Genomic DNA, 22,446 nt, shown 5'->3' on the forward strand with positions numbered 1-22,446 from the left:
ATGGCAGAAACCCATAGCACAGAGTGGGCATTGCTGTTCCCTCTAAAAGCAGGACTTTTCACACTTCGAACAGCTCCTGAAATATCCCGATCAACCGCGATGCCTCAACAAGGAAGATCAGCAATCGAACTTAGTTCACCACCAGGAGATGAAACTTCTCCAAAAGTCATCGTGGGTAACGGAGATCCAAAATCGTCCAGGACCAGACGTCGATCTAGTATGTCGGATCTGGATAAATTATCAGCAGCGTTGCCGGATCTGGTGCGATCTGCTGCAGGAAGTATGCATTATGGGTTAAGTTTTAACTCCTTACCGCACAGTCCACATGCTGCAAAAAGTATTTGTTCTTCTGGCACTTATCCTCAAGGAAGTATCGGAGATTTGATGAATTTGAAGAAGTATGGTGGCAGTTCGTGGAGTGTGCGCAGTGAAACTTTAGTGGCGAAAACTGTTCCTCTGTCGACTGTAACGCCACGGCACAGTCCGACAAGAAAGCCTTGTTGTGAAAATATGATAACGGTGGAAATATTGAATGACGATGAGGAGGATAATGTAGATTGTGATGCCGTTTTGACTTCCGCACAGAGGACGCAAAAGCTCACCCGGTTGCTGAAGAAACAGCGCGCCTCGGCTAACAGAGCTTTGGTAAGTTTGTTTTCAAACCGCAGCTTGCGGTGTAGATGGCGACTATGTATATACGATTACTTTGAGCTTTAATTACATCATATTGATAATATATTATTTTATCTATTAAACCACAAAAATATAGTGATATCAAATATAGGATTATTCAAATAAAGGCAATTATTAATATTTTTATTTTTTATTTCTATTTTTATTTTTAACCAAAATTAAAATTCCTATTATTATTACTTATTGAGAAAATATTAGTTATCATTTTTGTCTATACTGCTAATAATAATAATTTTCTATGATTTCTCTATTAAAATTAAAAAAAAATGCTACGAAATAATGAAATTGTAGTATATTAATGTAGTTTAGTGATTATATTGGTGATAGTAGAATAGTATTATAGATCAGTGACCCAATATATTGGGTTTGTTAACATATAGATATTTATATATAGGGTTGGATGAGGCTCAAAGGTCCGTATGTAAAAAGGCCCACCACCAATAGATAAAAAAGTAATGTTGAGAAGTTTTTAACATTTTAAAGCAGAAGCAAAATTATGTATAACCAGACATCACATTAATTCATATATCATTGCCATAGAGAGATAAACGGAAATGTTTGAAAATTTATACCAGAAGTATTTTCTTTCGTTGTCAATTTTTTGCTTGTGAGCAGTGTTATTTAGTTTACAAAACCTGAGTATAATTTCGAACCATACTTTATTGAATTGTATTATAAGATACAATTAAGTTTAAGTAATAAGAGTATAGTTTAAGTTAGATTGAACAGATGTTGTTATATAACCGTAATAATAGTTAAATTGAACAGATGTTATTTTATATCCCTTATAATGGGCAAAAAAGGATCGACTGAATCTTCATCCTGACATAAGCATAAACAATAAAAAATAGTAAATATAAAAGTAAATTAAGTTAAAAAACATTTTCACAAGAGATAAATAAAATAATAGTTATTCCAACACCGCTGAGGATTATTTCTGACAAAACACCACATCAAGGTTATATACAGTGTTATCTTTGTAAAAATGTGGATATGAAATTTATATTTTGCGTTGATTAAATAATGTAGTAATTATTTCGTAAAATCTTTTCAAAATTAAAAATAACACTTTTGACCTTTTTTTGCCCAGTGGCCGTTCCATTTTACTCGCCTTTAGGGTAAAAAGAAGCAGGTGACAAATTTTTGAAAAACAGAAAAATCACAGTTCAATAATGGTAAATTAGCTGAGAGTTCAAGTGAATATAGTCAGATAGTTGTTTGTTTGATATGTGTTATTTGTAGTATTGTGATTGGTTTGGTTTTACAATATAATTGCTCAAGATCAAATTGGACATTTGTAAGAAAAGTTTCAATATTAGAAAGTTCAACTAAGAATATAACATCAGAAAAATTGAGAGAATAAATTATTTTTTATAAAAAATCGATGATTTTTCACTTTCTGGATAAATTGTTATATAATAATTGTTAGATTCATGTAATTTTCGTACTAGCTAATAATGATGAAAGCTATTTGAAAACAGCATTTGAAGTTCCTTACAATAGTTTGCTTTTTGGCAATAAGCATAATTTTTCATAGAAAAAAATACAATATTTAAAAAAATATAAGATTTTATTTTATGTTTAGTAGTAAAAAAATATTGCTTTAAAATATGCTTATATAATTTTGATATGTTGCACATGCTTCTAGAAAAAAAAAACTAGTGGTGTATGGTATCGTGCCTTAAGGTAAATTGCTGAAATTTCTCATATTAAAAATAATTTTTTTTTAAAAAAAACACATTTTTTTAAACTTTGAAAAAATTAGATTTTTGATATATTTTAAATTTTTGAAAAAAAAAATATTTTGAATTGTTTTAGAACGTATAACGTGAAACGTAAAGATATATAAAGAATTTCATTTTTGATTTCTTGCGATTACTATAACTTAACCTAAGGGGAGTTAATTAAGAATGCAATTAAAACATGTGAAATTAGTTATGAGGACTAATGTTATTAAGATTTAGATTAAAAGTTTTATTTGTTCAACAAACCCTGTGGATGAAGATCATAATATGGTCTTTCGAGAGTAATTATGTTCAAACCGATATTTGCACAAATCATTTCAATTATAATATATAACGTATAGAACGGCGGTCATTTTACATGACCGCTATGCTTTCCATTGAATATATATATATATATATATATATATATATATATATATATATATATATATAGATAAACAGACTCGATTACAATTCTGTAGCTTTAGCTTGAATTTGCGTAAATTCATAGCTCCGGGCCATGCACTCCGGATCCTAATTTGTTTCCAGTAGTAGCAAATGGCAAAGCCCATCCGGAGTATATAACCAAACAAATATACAGTAACGCACATTAATCTACAGAGTTTATGCAAATATACGTTTGTTTGACTCTAAAAGTTTATGACAAACATTGTTAACACAAAACAGGACGAAAATTATAAACTTTTGATTATTTTGGTTATTAATTCCCCATTTCCGAGCGTTCTGAACTAATTAATTTAGTACAAATATTATTGACATTTGGTTTCGAAAAATAAATATCACAAAGCGTAAGGTAGATTTTTGCATAAAAATAATATGCTTGTTTCTATCAAGAAGTTTTTTTTATCAAGTAGTGTATCCGAATATTTCCCAAAGGATAGTAGAAATTGTGCAAAGTTTTACTTTATGCTAAATATCTCGAATTAATTAATTTTACGGCAAAAGTTCAACTAAAGAAGTTATTGGATACAATGTTTCCTTGGTTTCATTAGAATAGTTTTCAACCAAAAATTATACTTTTAGTTTAAAATCCGAAGTGCGAAAATGGATATTACTGAAATTGATGTTAAATATTCAACGATTTTTACACATTTCTTTAACTATGCCTGTGCGGAAGCGATTAATATTGTAAAACACTTTTCTCCAAATAAATGCAATTCGATATTATATATATATATATATATATATATATATATATATACATATACTAATTTTAAATGTATGCTTTATTTCATTAGCGGAAAGCTTTACCCATAAATATTTATTATTTTCAATTTCATAATTTTGCGTTTTACGCTTTTATTAATATTTTATTATAGTTTAATTTGGTTTTGGTAATTAGGCCGCTTTAATTGAAAACCTAACATTTAACAAATCAATAATAATTTTATTACACATCAATTATTTTGTTACACTTCTTTGTTTATACAAAAAGCCATATCACACTTGGTCGATATTGGAGCTTATTCGGTTGGATCCAATACTGATTTTAATTAGTTTTGAGTAAATTTTATTCATATTTAACTCAAAATTAATTATTTTTTAAATATTCAATATTGCTATGATTATTTTCTTTATTAAAATCTTCAATATCACTTCAGAGAAAAATATCGCTAACTTATCAGTCAAATAATTTTCAATGTTTCTATGTTCTTGATATAACTTATATTTCTATTATTTTTCAGTTTTATTTATTAATATACTGCCAGTATATTAGTTTATTAGTTTCTTGATGATTTGCTACTTCATTTTAGTTTAATAAAAATCCTAATTTGATTTAATTAACATATTTATTGTACACTTTTGAACATAATATTTTTTTTTAATTTTAATCCGGATTTTATTAACACTATCGAACTCTATTACTAGATTTTATTTAACAGTTATTATTTGTAACCATAGTTGTAACGAGAATACTGAGAAAACATGTGAAATTATTTTCTCTAAATTTATTTTCATATAAATAAATTTTATTTTTTAACTTTCTGTAGGGTTACAGTAATCGCAAAAAATCGAAAATAAAAATTTGTATATATCTTTACGTTTCAAAGGTTTCTGAACATTTGGGCATACCTTGGAAAAAATTTATGTATGTGTGTGTATGTGTGTGCGGGTACAATTTTTGTCGACGATTTTGAGAACACGTATCAACCGATTTGAATAATTCAAAAAACATTCGATTCATGTTGTTAAGGAGAAATGATGATTAGTTTCTGGCAAAGGCAGGCTCAGCTGTTCCAAAGATAAGGGCAAAAAATGCCAAAAATGGTAAATCAATTTTTGCTTTTCTTATAAAAGCATGAATGAATATCTCCCTCAGAAAATTGTTAAAAATCGCAACACAGTGAAGTTGTTACAAACAGAATTCAATTTTCTTCTTATAAATTATGTTTATAAGGTATATATGTGTGATCAGGTTCAAAATGTTTGTAGTTTGTATTTTGAAAGTAATCTGAAACCCGTAATGGATTTTATTGCCAGTATTCAATTTACAATGTACCGACCGAAGAGAGTATTCAACGCTAAACTTCTACTTCTATTTCTGGGTCTTCTCTAATAAACCGCCAACGCAGCATTTTGCTGCTACTGCCTGCTGCCTGCTGCCCTAGAATATGATAATGGTACTGTTCTGTGTTAGTCTTGAAAATTTACGGGATAAATTCAATTATGAGACTGAAATAATTCAGTTACCAGAGAATATGTAACTGTCTATCGTTGGATGAGGATAAACAATGCACGTGAAACTTGTTTAGCGAATTTAATTCATTCTATTGAATGAATATATTATATTCTCAAGCTAGATATCATAAGTACAACTGCTAACTATTTTTTGCATCTTTCATTAGCTATTTAAAATGTAAACTAGTAGTGCATAGTATCGTGCCTTAATTTTTACGGTTTTAAATCAGTATAACTTTCAACCTTGTGCAAGAATTTTGGGCTTGGCTGGTGGACGAACGTGATGATGAACATTGTTTTTCCTGAAAAACATCAAAAAAAGAAAAATTTCTATAATTAGATATGTGTTAAACTAGCTGTAAGTGGAATTCTGTCTTAAGGCAATTAAGGCATCGTACCTTAAGGCAAATTGCTGGAACTTCCCGTACCAAAAATTATTATTTTTTTTAAAAACGATTAACATTTTTGAAAAAAAATTACTTCGAAAAAATAAGATTGAAAAAAAAATGTTTTCTTTATTTTGACATATTTTGAAAGATCTAAACTTTTTTAAAGCAATCGTACTGCTCTAACTGCATAAAGACGAAATATCAAACCGCGTAAGCGCCGCGTCGACGTCTAACGCGTAAACATTGGTACGGAACCCATAGGAATGTAAACCAAAATTATACTTATTGTTAAAATCTCTATAAAATATCTGATAATTTGATGTGCATATGTCTAATGATCATTTTTGACCGCCAAATGGCATTTTTTTTTACTTTTTTCATTAGATCTCCGAAACCGCTAGACCTGCCTTTATGAAAATTTGATCGGTTCTTCACCTTGTCAATACAAGTAAAATGTTTTTTGAATTATTAAAATCGGACGCTCCGTTCTCTTAAAAACTGAGTTACCATTTTCGGCACTTTTTGCCCCGTATCTTCGGAAAAGCTAGACCTGACTTCGCCAAAAACTAATCAGCACGTCTCCTTATCAATACAAATCGAATGTTTTTTGAATTATTCAAATCGGTTGATCGGTGTTCCCGAAATCGTCGACGAAAATTTGTATCCGCACATACATACACACACGCACACACACACGCGCACACACACACATCCATTTTTTCTAAGGTATGCCAAAATATTCAGAAACCTTTGAAACGTCGAGAAATGCAAAAATTTTCATTTTCGATTTTTTGCGATTACTATAACTTGCCCTACGGGAAGTTAATAATTTTGCAAAAAAATACTTCTGTTTAAATAAAAATGCAGAATATCATATTGGACTACCATAATAAATTAAAGCTACAGAATTCTTAAAGATACATTCCCATCATTTATTTCCATAGCACTTGGCGAGCAAATTCGCCCAAAAATTGAACATAAAAACAATTTCTTATAATAACTTCCTGAGTTTATTTTGGCGAGTAAGTCGTCTCGGAATTCAGATTTTCTCGCCTTCAATAACCGAATTATGTGCAAACAAAATAAAGATCCATTAAGCGATCTCGATATGTACATTGCTCTTTGGCTTTCTTGTATAATAGACTTTGGCTGGCCTCGTTACATATATTAAAATTCAATCGGGACCCGAATTACCATTATTTGACTCGAGTGTAATCCATTACCGGCAAAGTTAATTATTACTTTGTTTCTGATTAAATGGTATAATGATGATTTGGTGATTAATTACTTTGTAATTTCCAAAATACAATTAATGGATTGGATACCGAAAATCAGAATGATTTTGATCAATTGCAACATCTACTTCATAAATCAATGATACTTTGAATTGTTTAGATTTTCATTATATGTTTTAAATGTTATACATTACCAGCAATTTTAAGTATTACTTTGTTTTTGATTAAATGGAATACTAATGACTCATATATTGATTACTTTGTAATTATAAAAATACAATTAATAGATTGGTATTCGAAGTTTATTTCTTATTTGATCAATCGCTTTCGGTACATTATAAATCAATTATATTTTGTAATGGAACTTCTACAAAGTACCATAGTGACACTTTATTTTTATTGGATTTTTGAAGTAAAACTTCTTTGGGAGCGACTAGGGTGTAAATCCGTACAAATGCAACGGAAGTCCGTTACGGCAGAACTGTACGTCATTTGCTTTTGATGAAATCGTTTCAAAACAGGTCAATTGTGATTAGTCGTCGTGTATGTGAATAGAGGTCTGTCGTTGTATGCATACCGGCATCAACGTTGTATGCGTTCCGATATCAACAAGAAAATTGGCATAGATAAATAAACATTTTAAAGTTACATCGTAGTACAAATCTTGATTTAATGAAAAATGCCTAAATAAGAAGAATATTTTACCCTGTTTCTTGAAAATATTGGTTAATAATATTAATGATTAGTAAGTTTATTGATTAGAAATTATTTCTATATTATTCGTAGTTTTTATAAATCTTTGAAGTTATTAAAGTAATAGTCATAATTATATTATTTCATGGCTTCATTTATTGGCTCAAATACATATGTATTATTTCGTTAACATAATGTTGAAATATTACCTCTGCATTAAAATTCAATATTGCAATAAAAACTATTTAGAATCCACATTGTTAACTATAAACTCATTATATAGTTTACATAAATTACGTAATTCAACGTCAGCAATTTTACCAACCAGACATTAATTAGCCATTGAATATCGATTAAATGGAAATGTGCTGATTACTACAAATCAGTTCATTGCACCAATTATAGTACACAATCTTTATTTAGATTGTAGTTTTGTAATTAATAGGCAAAAATAAAAAGAAATCATAAAAACGCAAATAAAACTATATGAAATGAAATATTGTATATAAATTTGCTAAAATAGAAGCATGCTTTTGAGATAACCAACATTGTACTTTACAGACATTACATTATTTTATCGAATTTTATTATTTTATATCACGTAATAAAATTATTAAACTTCTATTCTTGATTCGCACGTATGTTCTGGAAGAAAACTCCTCAATATTTCATATTTCTTTCGGAATAAGATATCAATTGATCCAAAGATGTTGGATATACAATAATTTCTTTTGAAGGTTCTTGAAATATAAATGGATTTTTTATTTAAAAATCAACAACCATTATCTGAAATGCAACTTTGCTGATCTTAGCTTATAAAATAAAAATAACAGTATCCATATTGAATGATTAAATATTCGTTATTTTCATAAATAAATATCTGCAATTCTGCACGCTGTTCAGTTTTCAAAAATTGTATTAAAAATAACTACATAGATTTTTGAAAGTTTACTAAATCATTTATAATAATAGTCTAGAACCGCATTACTCAAATCAACAATTTTTAATATATGTTATCAAGCTAGATTTAAGTTAGGTATCTAAATCAAATATACTAAGTACAGAATAATTAATAGCGAATAAGTGTCTACTCCGAGTTTCAAATCATAATAATATGCAAATATAATCTCTTATAAATGTTATCTTTATTATTTATATAAAATTAAACTTTCGCAGTATATATAATATTACTGGCATGAATATTTTACCCATGATGGTGTCTTCGTCTTACTTATTATAAAACGTGTAGTAGAACAAGTCTTGTTCGCTAGAAATCTAATTAATTAACAAACTTGGCCATAGTATCCGAGAAGTTTTCACGCAAATGTCCTCAAGTCATTCATTATTCACGTAAATTATTTTAAGTGGTCAGAAAATTGCCTATATGCAAAATGGAAGATGGTAGGTGGTTACTGGTTACTTTTTGGAACATAGTAGACAAAGGCACATGAAATGATTTTTGGAAAAAAAGTTCACAGTTACAAAATCATCATCAAAAATTCATAACAAAAAAAAATCTAAGTTGTGTCAGGCTAATCCATTTTTTTATCCAATTCAAGCCAATATTTGAAAAAGCGTTACTTCAATAATGTACAGTTTCATGTAATGTACATTAGCCTTTTGATTTCCTATGCAAAATTATATTTCTGAATGCAACACAGTTTCTACACTTAACAACGTTTGCAAAATTCATGTCGGTTAGTAAACAGTACAAAGTGAACGCATATTTAACTCAAAGCAAATAATATACATGAAAGTTCTGTTCCAGTAAGTTTTAGATATAATACATCCGTATATAAAGATATTCCTAGGGTTTGTTTAAACAATGTTTAATTTGGTTTTGAAAATCATTCATCACCCATTGAGTTGAAAATGTCTCATATGCATTTTATCATGTCGCAAATAGTGCAGTAAACGGAGCGTTTTAGGTCTGAATTTTTTTACTGTGCTCCGAATTTCATGAAATTTTGGAATTAGGTTCATCTTACCCTCAAATTCAAAAGTGAAAACAATTCGGGTTGCGCCATCACCCCCCGGGGGGATGACCCCCCTTCTCAATTGTGTAATTACATTTTTTTAAAATAACGTCGGAAATCGATAGAAGAGCTAATTATAATAAAAAAATGTCTTCTATAGTTTATCAAAAAAACTAATACTTTTCAAGTTACTGGCCACTAAAGATTCATATATTTTTGGCGTTGTTCTTTGTCTTTTTGCAAATATCTCCTAAATTATACATTTTAACGAAATTCATGTAATGAACAAATTAATGTCAATAAAAATCTTAATAAATCGGTATTACATAAAGTGTTCTAGGAAAAATATTAAGCAAGATTTGAAAGAGTAAAGTCGTTTTTTATTTCGTTCAAGATTTAATTGTTGTATTTAAAGCCATCTAGTGTCAAGGTTTTACATTTTATGCATTTTGGTGAAATTGGGTTTTATAGTGCTCAACATAAGCTTTAAAATGAGTGATGTTACAAGTTTTTTGCGTGTAAAATGAGTGAGCTATCATGCAAATAAGAAGGCATATACGAAGTTTTTTTCTTTTAAATCATATGGTTTAATGAGCGCCATTTCCACCAGAATGAAAGTAATTCACATTCCATCTAGAATTCACTTCATTATAGACATCTTGATGGATTCTAGTAGATTCACTACTTTAGTACAAACTATTTTCAGAAAACTCACGATTTTATAAAAACTTTTTTTTCCAATTTGCGCGGTCGCGCAGTCTTTAAACATTCATAACTCTGTCAATTTTTGTGTGAAAGAAAAATAATAAAAAACAATAATAAGCCAGAAAGATTCCTTTGATTTTTATCTATAAGCTTTAATACGTATCTTTTATTCTTTTTGAGATATAATGAAAATAATTTCGATTTTTAAAAAAATTGAAAAAGAAAGTTTTTATAAAATCGTGAGTTTTCTGAAAATAGTTTGTACTAAAGTAGTGAATTTACTAGAATCCATCAAAATGTCTATAATGAAGTGAATTCTAGATGGAATGTGAATTACTTTAATTCTGGTGGAAATGGCGCTCATTAAACCATATGATTTAAAAGAAAAAAACTTCGTATATGCCTTCTTATTTGCGTGATAGCTCACTCATTTTACACGCAAAAAACTTGTAACATCACTCATTTTAAAGCTTATGTTGAGCACTATAAAACCCAATTTCACCAAAATGCATAAAATGTAAAACCTTGACACTAGATGGCTTTAAATACAACAATTAAATCTTGAACGAAATAAAAAACGACTTTGCTCTTTCAAATCTTGCTTAATATTTTTCCTAGAACACTTTATGTAATACCGATTTATTAAGATTTTTATTGACATTATTTTGTTCATTACATGAATTTCGTTAAAATGTATAATTTAGGAGATATTTGCAAAAAGACGAAGAAAAACGCCAAAAATATATGAATCTTTAGTGGCCAGTAACTTGAAAAGTATTAGTTTTTTTGAAAAACTATAGAAGACATTTTTTTATTATAATTAGCTCTTCTATCGATTTCCGACGTTATTTTAAAAAAATGTAATTACACAATTGAGAAGGGGGGTCATCCCCCCGGGGGGTGATGGCGCAACCCGAATTGTTTTCACTTTTGAATTTGAGGATAAGATGAACCTAATTCCAAAATTTCATGAAATTTGGAGCACAGTAAAAAAATTCAGAGGTTATACCCTTTTTTCCTCTCCGTTTACTGCACTAAAAATGCTAATTTTTAATCTATTTTAGTACTATTAGCATGAAGGACATTTTATCAAGTCATATAGCGTGCAAATTCTTATTCTATTTTTTGCTATTTTTGTTAGCATGAAATTAATGAAGGAATCACCAGCTCCAACAAACCAACAAACTTTAAGGTCCATAGTATTGTGCCTTAAGACAAATTGCTTCCTGTATTGTAACGAAATATTTGAGATATAACTAGTTGGTATTGGTATCTTGCCTTGAGGCAAGTTACATTAACTTCTCGTAGGGCCGTAATATTTTAGTATGATCTACAGGACTATGATATCTACCGTCAAAAAAAATCATAAGAATCGTCGAATTTTTTTTTAAACTTTATTACAAGAAAACGGCTTGGTCTATCTTTACCAAAAACTAATCAGCACGATTCCCAACCATTAACTTTCGAACGGTTTTCGAATTTTCAAAATCGATTCAAAATTGCGGGCTAAAACGTAGACTAAAATTTTTTCACTTTTCTGCGATTTACAAAAAAATGGTTCGGCCGATCGTCACGCCAAACTCAGAAACACTAGTCCCCATCCATCGAATGGCTTTTTAAATTTTTGAAATCGGTCCAGCCGTTTGGGAGAAAACCTCGATTTACGGCAAAAATGTGTTTACACACACACAGACACACAAATTTGGTCTCATTCGATTCAGAATGGATTGAAACGTCGAGAAAACATAAAATTAGCATGTCGAATTTTTTGATGAAAACATAAACTTCTCCTTCGGGAAAAGTTAAAAATAAACAATAAAATTAAAATTGATTTTTTTTTATTCCCAATATTGGTGCAACTTATTATCAAATATAATTATGTACTACAAAATTTTAAACACTGACATTTTTATCTAAAAGTTCTCATATTTGCACTCATCTTATATAAGTATGGTTGCTAACTTTTATCATTTTCTTGATATTTTGTCTTGATGCCAAAACCTTAACTCGTATTTGAAGTCACGGAAAAGATGTCGGGGAATAATATAAATGATTCAGAATATAGATAAAAACATTCTGCTGCGAATCGAGTTATATTTAGTGTAGTGCAATGCGACAGGAAAAATTCCCATGTGGCATTATGGCACATTTATGCATTTTTGAGAATAGCAATACGTTATTTTTGAATCAGATAAAAATGGCGAGCCATTTATGAAGTAGTACTAAAGATATTCCAATGAAAAGTAATTATAATATCTACATAGTATCATCGGTTGTTCATACAAATGAAACAGTAATTATATGTGCAGCTGTTTCATCTATTTTTTGAAAAAAGGAAAGAATGAATTTTTGAGTTGGAAATCAATTTAGCTTATAGACATTGCATCCGACAGCTTGATGCTCCCATATTTTTTTGGACAAAAAAGATAATTTTAGAGTGTAAATTATATCCATCACACAGGGCGCTAAATTAATAATAGAAACGTCTAACAATATATATTGTCAGATATGACAAAAATGATTTCTAATTACTACCGAAGTTTTACTAAAAATATTTAAGGCATATTAATTATAAGACATATCATTGATTGACCAATAATATAGTGAATTTCCATACAAATGTGCAATATTATACTTATCGAGAAATGTGGAGTTTTAATCCAATTTAGAAATTGCATCCTGAAGCTTGGTTTTTTTTTATTCTTTTAGAAGAAAAACATACGGATTTTTAGAATGTAACGTCATGTAATGCTATAAATCAAGAATTTTTTGCAAACAACTATTTTTATCGTTGCCTATCGAAGATCTTACACAGACCTTTACATCTATGAAAAACTACGATCCCAAAAAATCGATTCTTTTAATGATTGATTTTTATTGACTAAACACTGAACTTGTAGAATATATTAAATAATAACAGATAAATTCAATAGTAAGTTTCGTAAATTTATTCACTTTTCAGACATTGGCCATTCAATAATTCACTACTTATGTGTATATTTACAAGAGATGTAAATATATATGTATAAACAAAACCTACATAATTCAGCCGCGATAAACCATGTGGTGGCATTCGAAAAACTCGTCTTATGAAAAATTGACTTTTTGAAAACTTTGAATTATTTGGTAGTTTTAAAATTCTTGTAATTTATTAATATTTTTTGAAAATTTGCAATTTTGCGAAAACTCGATTTCTTTGAAAACTTTTATTAATATCCCAATTCAATATTAAATTCAAAACACCTATCGTGTGAAAACAGATAAATTCAATACAAATAGTATATTGATAGATTTTGAAAATTTAATCACGATACATATGAAATTCACTTTGATTTATTAAATTGAATCAAAATATTTGGTTTCAAATGTTATATTAAATATAGTGTCAATATAGATTATAATTTATACTATTTTAATTAACAATTCCAAAAATGTAACGAAATAATTAACTTTATTCAGGTTATACTAATTTCCTGAAAAAATATAAACACCTCTAATGAACGCACGTATTTGTCTGTTTGCGCCTAGAAGTTTAATTTACAAAAGTACAAATTTACACAGAAAAATATTTAATTAAAAAAGCCCAAACACCGCTATAAACCATGTTTGTCGAAGGATCTGACACAGAAAATTTGAGTTTAGGCTTTTTTTTTATAATATTTACACAAGATTATTATTCTGCAAGAAGGCCAAGTATATAAATTCTTCAATTAAAAATGAGAGTTTAAGAATGTACAAATATATATTCATACATACATCTAATTATATAAAATAATTAAATAAAATGGTCAAAATAAGTATATTAATTATTTTTTATAAAACAAAATATTTTAGTATATATTATGAATATTTTCAGATATTATTGTTATATAATTGAAAAGGCAACCAGAAAGATACAAGTTCGATATTCAGTAGTGATATCGGTTTTCAAAATCTATGAAGGTCTCAATACTATTCTAGATTAAAATGGTTTATCACATCAATATTAATTTTTAATTTTAATTCATATTTTACTTGAAAACAATTTATTTTTATCGGGGGTTGTATTGTCACAATACAAATATTTCCCGATGCGCACAAACAGTTAACAGGTTTCTATATAATAAAGAGTAATTTTTTCAAAAAATATAGAGATTGTATAATAAAATGTGAAGTTACAATAGTTTTACAAGAAACTAAATACCATACAAATTTATAACTGTTTTTTTTAAAAGTGTTTATAAGTAAAGATAGACCTATTTATTCCAGTCAGCTCTTCGACTAATTATTATATCCAAATGCGTAGCGTTCTGCCCGTTGACTTCGCGAAATTATTATAGTAATAAAATATTTAATTACACCCAGGCTTAGCACTGAACGTGTTACAAGAATATCTTTTAACTTTAACAGAAGCTCCCCATGTACAGCTAATTAATTGAATGCGTATTTACATGGCTTATATGGCACAGTTTAATGACATTTACGATTATGTGAATTATATTCTTAGACTTAAATTATCCGGGGTTATGGCCTTTGTCAAAAACATTAGGCAAAATATGATATTGAAACTTAGAAATAAAACTTACATTAATATTATTATTATTATTATTGTGACCAATAGTATTATAATAATATCATTAACTATATATCAACGACAATTTTATTTTTGACTGATTTTAGTATGTTTTATAAATATGTCATATAAGGTATCTTGATCCCCTTCTGCTTAAGTTATCAAAAAAATTTACTAATTAATAATATAGTATAGTAATTATTCATATTTTTTAAGATATATTCTATTAACAATTTTTATTAATATCACATATCTATTTTCATAATGTATGGCGTTACGAGAAATAATAATTTAAAAAAAAATAAAAAATTGTTATGAGAAGTGTGTTAGAAAATAGAATTATTTTAAATAATATTGTACAGTTTATGGTTTACTAAATATGTAGTATTAAGTACAAAAATTTTAATTTTAAAACACAATTTATTTAATTCTGAAGTAAACATTTAACTATATTTGATAAAAAAAAATACTAAAATATCGTTTAATTTTAATTAACGGAATTAATTCATTATATAAAACGATCGATTATTATACTAAACTGTGCTTTGATATTAATAGATACAAATTTACTATATTCTATTTTAATATTTTATCATTATATTTATAATATTTTATTATTATATTTGTTTATTTCTAGTAAATTTATTTCTATTTGGTAGTAATGCACTATTTGTACGTTTTATTGAGTTTCCATAATTTAATTAATCATTAGATTTGTCAATTTAAATAAAATATTTATCATTTAATATGTCATACATGATTTGATTTATGAAACCATATGGTAGTTTGATTTAGAATGCAGATACAAAATAATTAATGAGTATTTTAAACATATAAAATTGATTACCAAAATTTTGTAAAATTTTGTTGAAAATAATGTGTTATTATTAAAATTTTACATAGGTAATATTTGTATTAAATAAAATTTTCATTAAATAAGTATTTATGTGATATATATATATATATATAAGCTGTAAATAATTTGTCATTAATATTTGCTAATATATTTTTCTTTCTGTTTCAGGTGAGTTACTACAATTATTCTTCTATTGCATTTGATATTTGTTTTCTCGTTTGGTAAGATATATTTATTTTATCAATATATATATATATATATATATATATATATAAATTTTGAATATTTTAACCAAAACGTTTATTTCAAACTTGGGATATTAAAGAAAATTTCCGGGTTTTTCTTAAACAAAAGCGATTTAATTAAACCGCCATCATTTGCATGACAACGAAACGTTATTCCGTGATCATAACTCCAACAAAACGAGTTAGATAAAATATAAACGAAGATCTGGGAAACGTTTATATAACCATTCTTATATGAATTAATTTTTATAATGGAATAAAAAAAAATTATACTCTTCCATACGTTTTGCTTCTCAATTTTACTATTCTTTAGTAAATAAGAATACAAATAAATTATTTGAAAAGCAATCATACTTTTTTGATCAAGAACTTATGGTCAGGATGGACATCTTTTATATGCATATAAATTTTAACTTAACCTTTCAAAATCAATATTTTTATTCTTAGTCATAATTAGTATGACTGCTCAATTATTTTGTTCTGAAGGTCGGTTTAGCGATTTTCAAAATAATTTGTGTGTTTATCATCAGAATTAGAATAACTACTAATTTAATTTTTTAACTTATTTTACTTTCTTATTTATTATTTTCTTAATATTATTAATATGTTCTCGTTGCTAGAGTAAAAGTCCACGTTGTTCTTTTTACCCTAAGCACATAAGCTGTTCTAGATTTTATATAAAACTAGTGGTGTATGTCATCGTGTCTTAAGGCAAATTGCTAGTACTTCCCGTACCGTAACGAAATGTTCGAAGAAAATTAAATGTTTTCAAATAGATTATTATACATACTGTACCATTGTCTAATATTTATAAGAATTATATAAACTCAATTGCAAATTTGCAATTATTTATTTAAAGTATATAAGTGAGCTTTGAAACATTAGCCAAAATTAAAATTAAAATCTGAGTTATTTTACAAATCCGAAAATTTTTTTTTAAACCAATCAAATCGGTTGATCTGTGCGCCCGAAATCGTGGACAAAAGATTGTGGACATGCAAAACACACATGAACTTTTTCTGATGTTTGCCAAATGGTTCAGAAACTTCTGAAACGTGAAGATATGCAAAAAGTTTCATTTTTGATTTTTGACCCATTACTATAGCTTACCCTACGGGAAGTCAAAAAAACTGTCGTACTTTATTAGAAAATAACACATTACCCAATGAACTATTAAATTATGTATGCTCAAAAATTATATTCAGGTATTGCAAACTAAATAACAGTGCTCCAAAAAACTAAAAAAGAACTTAGAAATTATGCTTATGCTTAAAAATCAACAATGTGGCCGTTTATTTCGTTATTAATTTTTTGCCCTCTACTTTAAAATAGTATTATTGAAAAATACCATATTGTAATTGTTTTTGAGTTAATGGTAAACTACTTTTAAGCTCCGATTTTAACTTATAGTACTTTTAACTAAGTTATAGTAATCGCAAAAAAATCGAAAATGAAAGTTTTTATATATTTTGACGTTTTAGAGGTTTTAGAACATTTTGGCATACCTTAGAAAAAATGGCTTTTTTTGTATAGCGAAGGAAATGACTGCTCTTCTGTCTGGGTATGTCGGACTCAATACCGCTCTGGTATAATTCCGACTAAAACCTCCGCTTTGCCCTTGTCTCTGGTCCTCACGGTAACCGCCGTTAAGCATTACTTCGTGGAGGCAGGATCTAGAATGTTATAACTCTTAACTTGTTTTATACTCATCTTTTAAGTGGGCGAAGTCCCATTCGTCCTTTCTCTTTCCGTAGAGCGCAGGTCAATTAGTACCTCTCTCGCAAATCTGTCTATGGCTGTATGTGTGTGTGTGTATGTATGTGTATACGTGTGTGTGTGTGTGCGGATACAAATTTTTGTCGACAATTTTGGGAACACGGTTCAACCGATTTCAATTATTCAAAAAACATTCGATTGTTGTTGACAAGGAGACGTGCTAATTAGTTTTTGGCATAGGCAGGTCTAGCAGTTTCAAAGATCTGATGAAAAAAGTTAAAAAAATGCCATTTGGCGGTCAAAAAATGATCATTAGACATATGCACATAAAATTATCAGATATTTTATAAAGATTTTAACAATAAGTATAAATTTTGTTTACATTCCTATGGGTTCCGTACCAATGTTTATCCGTTAGACGGCGACACGGTGCTTACGCGCTTTGAAAAAAAAGTTTAGAACTTCCAAAATATTTCAAAATAAAGAAAACATTTTTTTTGAAAAAGTTTTTTTTCCAAAAAAAATTTTTTTTTTTAAATTTATAGTTTCTCAAAAATCTAATTTTTTTAAAGTAATTTTTTTTCAAAAATGTTAATTTTTTAAAAAAAAAAATTTTTGGTACGGGAAGTTTTCTGTAATCTGAAACAGCAACCAGCTCTTCCTTTACCTTAAGGTGCGTTGATATAAGATAACCATTCTTAAGTAGAAAACTTTATCCAGGATTAATTAAACTCGGTCCTCCCCGATTATCGTTAAATATTCACTCGAAATGTGTAAAGAGCATCAGTCGATATAACTATGTTCGAACTGCAAATGATGTTATTCGACAAAGTGTAACCGAATCGTAGTGCTAACAGTGATAGATACACCTTAATTAGTTATGCATGTGGTTTCTGGAATTTCCCTATACTAGTAATGGTACAAGGCAAAGACAGGTTGTTTTAAGTATATGTATGTATGTGCTCATACGGCCGCGGATTCGAATTAGCTAGATTGCACAAAATTATGCAATGGGGGTAGGTAAATATTGCATCTGATACGATGGTACAGGATTGCTATGGTTTAAATAAATGAGTGGTGTTGTGTATTTTCCAGGTGATATGGTGTGGAAACTTCACAAGTGTAAACATACGTTATGCATGTAGATTTTACTAACTGAAGATTTTCAAAAGAATTATGCACTTCAAGAACTATATTTATAAACTATAAATAATTAGAATTTAACCAGCAAAGCATATAAGTAAAAAAAATTTTCATATGACGTTATTTATCGCTATATGCCATATATTTAATTTTAAATTAAGACCCTCTATCGTGAAGATTTTTTTTTGCTAATTTTTAACACTGCAAAAGGTGAAGATCTTCTTTGTGTTTTGTCCATTAAATAAAATACAATTTTACAACTCGAAATAGATGCAATGAAATGTCCTAACCCAATTTATTTATTTTATGCAATTACAAACTACAGATATTTCAAGCTTTTAGTTTAATTAAATGTTGTTTAATTAGGTCTCATTCGATTCAGAATGGCTTGAAACGTCGAGAAAACATAAAGTTGGCGAATCGGATTTTTTTATGAAAACAAACTTTTTCTTCTGGAAGTTAAAAATATTGTTACGTTTTTACTATTATTGTAATGGGCCGAAAATCGAAATCGAAAATTTTTACATTTCTCGACGTTTTGAAGATTTCTGAGCATTTTGTCATACCTCAGAAAAAACGGATGTGTGTGTGTGTGTGTATGTATGTATGCATGGATACAATTTTCCAGTCACGTTTTTGGGCGCACGGATCAACCGATTTGAATGGTTCAAAAAACATTCGATTTCTATTGATAAGAAAATGTGCTGATTAGTTTTTGGCAAAGGCAGGTTACGGAGATAAAGAGCAAAGAGTGCAGAAAATAGAATTCGAATATTTGAGAGTACGGAGCATCCGATTTGAATGATCTAAAACATATTCATTTAGTAATGATTGGGAGAAGTGTTTATTCGTTTTTGGCAAAGGCAGGCCCAGCCATTTCGAAGATACGGAGCTAAATGTGAAAAACTAAGCGTCCGATTTGAATGATTCAAAGAAATTCCTGCTTGTCTTAACAAAATAATTGATTTTAGATAAAAAAAATTGTCACAACTTTATTTTCAAATTTCTTTTTTTTCCCAAAAAAATTTTTTTGTATATCGAAAATAATTCAGATTTAATTTTCAATTCTGACTATAGTTCTAATATACTTTAAACAAATAATTTCAACTTTGCAATTCAGTTTATATAATTCTTATAAATATTAGATAATGTTACAAATAATCTATTTGAGAACATTCAGTTACGGTACGGGAAGTTCCAGCGATTTGCCTTAAGGGTTGTAATTTATTTCATCATCGTCATAATATCAGTTTTATATAAAAGCATTAACATACAACATTAAGATTTCAATTCGTCTACAGCTTTAATAATATGGCCAAGATAAAAACTTTCTATATAATATCATACTGCATATAAAATAACTTCGCTGCTTCGTTTCAAACAAAGCATATTCCTAGTGAAATATAATATCAGATAAAACGCCATAAAATTCTCAGCTTACAAAACAAACTTGCAAAGAATTCAAACTATCGTTGTTTACAAAAAAAAAAATGCAAGTCTTCTATCATCTACCTTGTTCGCTATTAAATATATTAAAGAGCTTTTGCATCCCTCGTGGAAAAAGGTATTATGTATAAGCATATGTATAGTAATTATAATTTTACAAGGGTATAATAAATGTAAGTAGTCTTTTGTGTATCGTATGTATGCTTTAATCTCAAAAGACTGGAAGTTAAGGTCGAGAAACAAAGGACGCTGATATAAGCGATGATTAAAAATTTGCTAGATATATAATTATTTCTTGATCAAATGTAGATTATATAGTATAAAACTGAATACAAAATACTAATTATAATTTTTTTTTAATGCGTATAAAATTTCCTAGAAACATCATTTATGATAGCATACTAAAATTATATATATAAAGAAGATTTAATTCCAGAGAAAGAAATTTTGATGAAGTTCTGTCGAGGCGATTTCGCGTTTATTGATATTCATATATAAATATATAAAATATATTGTTATATAATTTCATTTTTATTTTCAACTAAATACTTGACATTTCAGAATATATTTTAATTTTATTTTACAAATTTCAACTCAAATAATAAATGAGTTATATGCAGGAAAAATACTATATCTGTTAATACATAAAATTTTGTCATTCCTCCATGACGAGTATATTCTTCAATCACAATTAACTGGTTAACAAATAACTATTTGGACATCAGTGAGCAGAAGTAGCTTGACAATATGAATAATACTACATATCTTCAGTTCATTACATTATTATAAACATAGATGTATCATATGCAATATTTACCTTCTCCTATTGCATAATTTTGTGGGACATTACTAATTCAGAATCTGTAGTGTTGTATGCACATACAACATATTCTACGGCGCAATCAAGACAATCAATCTTTGTTCTTGTATAAAGCAAAACCCACACAAACCGCATGTGTAACTAAACTTGCAACATTATTCAACGTTGAAATTTAAATTTAAATTGTAATAGATGATAAAAATGGGTACCTAGTGTTATAAGTAATTTTCTGTCTAACCTTAATATATTACTAGTTGTGAGTACCCTTGGGGCTAGTTGCATTATTTTTCTGATACGTATATATATACAACATGAATCAAAATTCAATTATTAAGGTAAACTGTTCAACTGTTACTAACTTCCCGTATGGTAAGTTATAGTTATCGCAAAAAAAACGAAAATGGAAATTTTTATATATCTTTACGTCTCAAACCCTTCTGAACATTTTGGCATACCTTAGAAAAAATGGATGTATGTGTGTGTGTGTATTTGTGCTTGTGTGTGTATGCGTGTGTGTGTCTGCGCGGATTCAAATTTTTGTCGAGGATTTCGGGAACACGGATGAACCGATTTGCATAATTTAAATAACATTCGATTTGTATTGATAAGGAAACGTGCTGATTAGTTTTTGGCGAAGGCAGGTGTAGTCGTTTCAAATATATGGGACAAAAAGTGAAAAAAATAGTATTACAGATTTTGAGATAACGGAGTCAAAAAAGTTCAAAATTAAAAAAAATCAAAATACAGAAAAAAAAAAAATTTTCAAAGTCAATTTGAAAAAAAAAAAACTAGTGGGGCGCATGGCATCATAAGGCAAATTGCTGAAACTTCCCGTACCAATTTTTTTTTTAAAGATTAACATTTTTAAAAAAAAATTACTCTAGAAAATTTGATTTTTGAGGAACTATAAATTTTTGACAAAAATTTACTTTTTTTTTAAAGAAGGACTTTTTGAAGAAAAGGTATTTTGAAATATTTTGGAAATTCTGAACTTTTTTTCTATATAAGCAATACTGCTTTAACTGCATAGACACAAAATATCGAAGCGCGTAAGCGCCGCGCCGCCGTCTAACGGATAAGCATTGATACGGAACTTATAGGAATGTAAACAAAATTTATACTTATTGTTGAAATGTGTATAAAATATCTGATAATTTGATGTGCATATGTCTAATGATCATTTTTGACCGCCAGATGGCATTTTTTTACATTTTACACTAGATTTTCGAAACCGCTAGACCTACCTTTATGAAAATTTGATCAGTTTTTCATCTTCTTAATACAAGTGAAATGTTTTTTGAATTATTCAAATCAGACGCTCGGTTCTCTTAAAAACTGAGTTACCGTTACCCATATCTTCAAAACGGCTAGGCCTGCCTTTGCCAAAAATTAACGAGCACGTCTCTTTATCAATACGAATCGTAAGTTTTTTTGAATTATTCAAATCGCTTCATCCGTGTTCCTGAAATCGTCGACGAAAATTTGTATCCGCACACACATACACACACGCACACTCACACAAACACGCACACACGCATACATCCATTTTTTCT

General features: G+C 28.3%; 1 protein-coding gene across 1 annotated transcript; it reads left to right on the plus strand.

The window, feature by feature from the left end:
• LOC113367571 lies at positions 1 to 15,748 on the plus strand. The gene is made up of 3 exons (XM_026609168.1): positions 1 to 116; positions 204 to 645; positions 15,692 to 15,748. The coding sequence occupies exons 1-3, from the start codon at positions 1 to 3 to the stop codon at positions 15,746 to 15,748; spliced, it is 615 nt and encodes a 204-aa protein (XP_026464953.1).
• Positions 15,749 to 22,446: the final 6,698 nt, after the last annotated feature.

This window comes from Ctenocephalides felis, unplaced genomic scaffold, assembly GCF_003426905.1.
Source record: "Ctenocephalides felis isolate EL2017-DRISC unplaced genomic scaffold, ASM342690v1 CF-g0.4_SCAFFOLD_01170, whole genome shotgun sequence".
Taxonomy (NCBI): Eukaryota; Metazoa; Arthropoda; class Insecta; order Siphonaptera; family Pulicidae; genus Ctenocephalides; species Ctenocephalides felis.

Excerpts from the sequence above, each read along its gene's own strand:
- LOC113367571 (XM_026609168.1), top strand. The coding sequence starts at position 1 with ATGGCAGAAACCCATAGCACAGAGTGGGCATTGCTGTTCCCTCTAAAA. Across the intron at positions 117-203 it reads GCGATGCCTCAACAAGGAAG|CAGACGTCGATCTAGTATGT; the intron begins ATCAGCAATCGA and ends ATCGTCCAGGAC. Across the intron at positions 646-15,691 it reads CCTCGGCTAACAGAGCTTTG|GTGAGTTACTACAATTATTC; the intron begins GTAAGTTTGTTT and ends TTTCTGTTTCAG.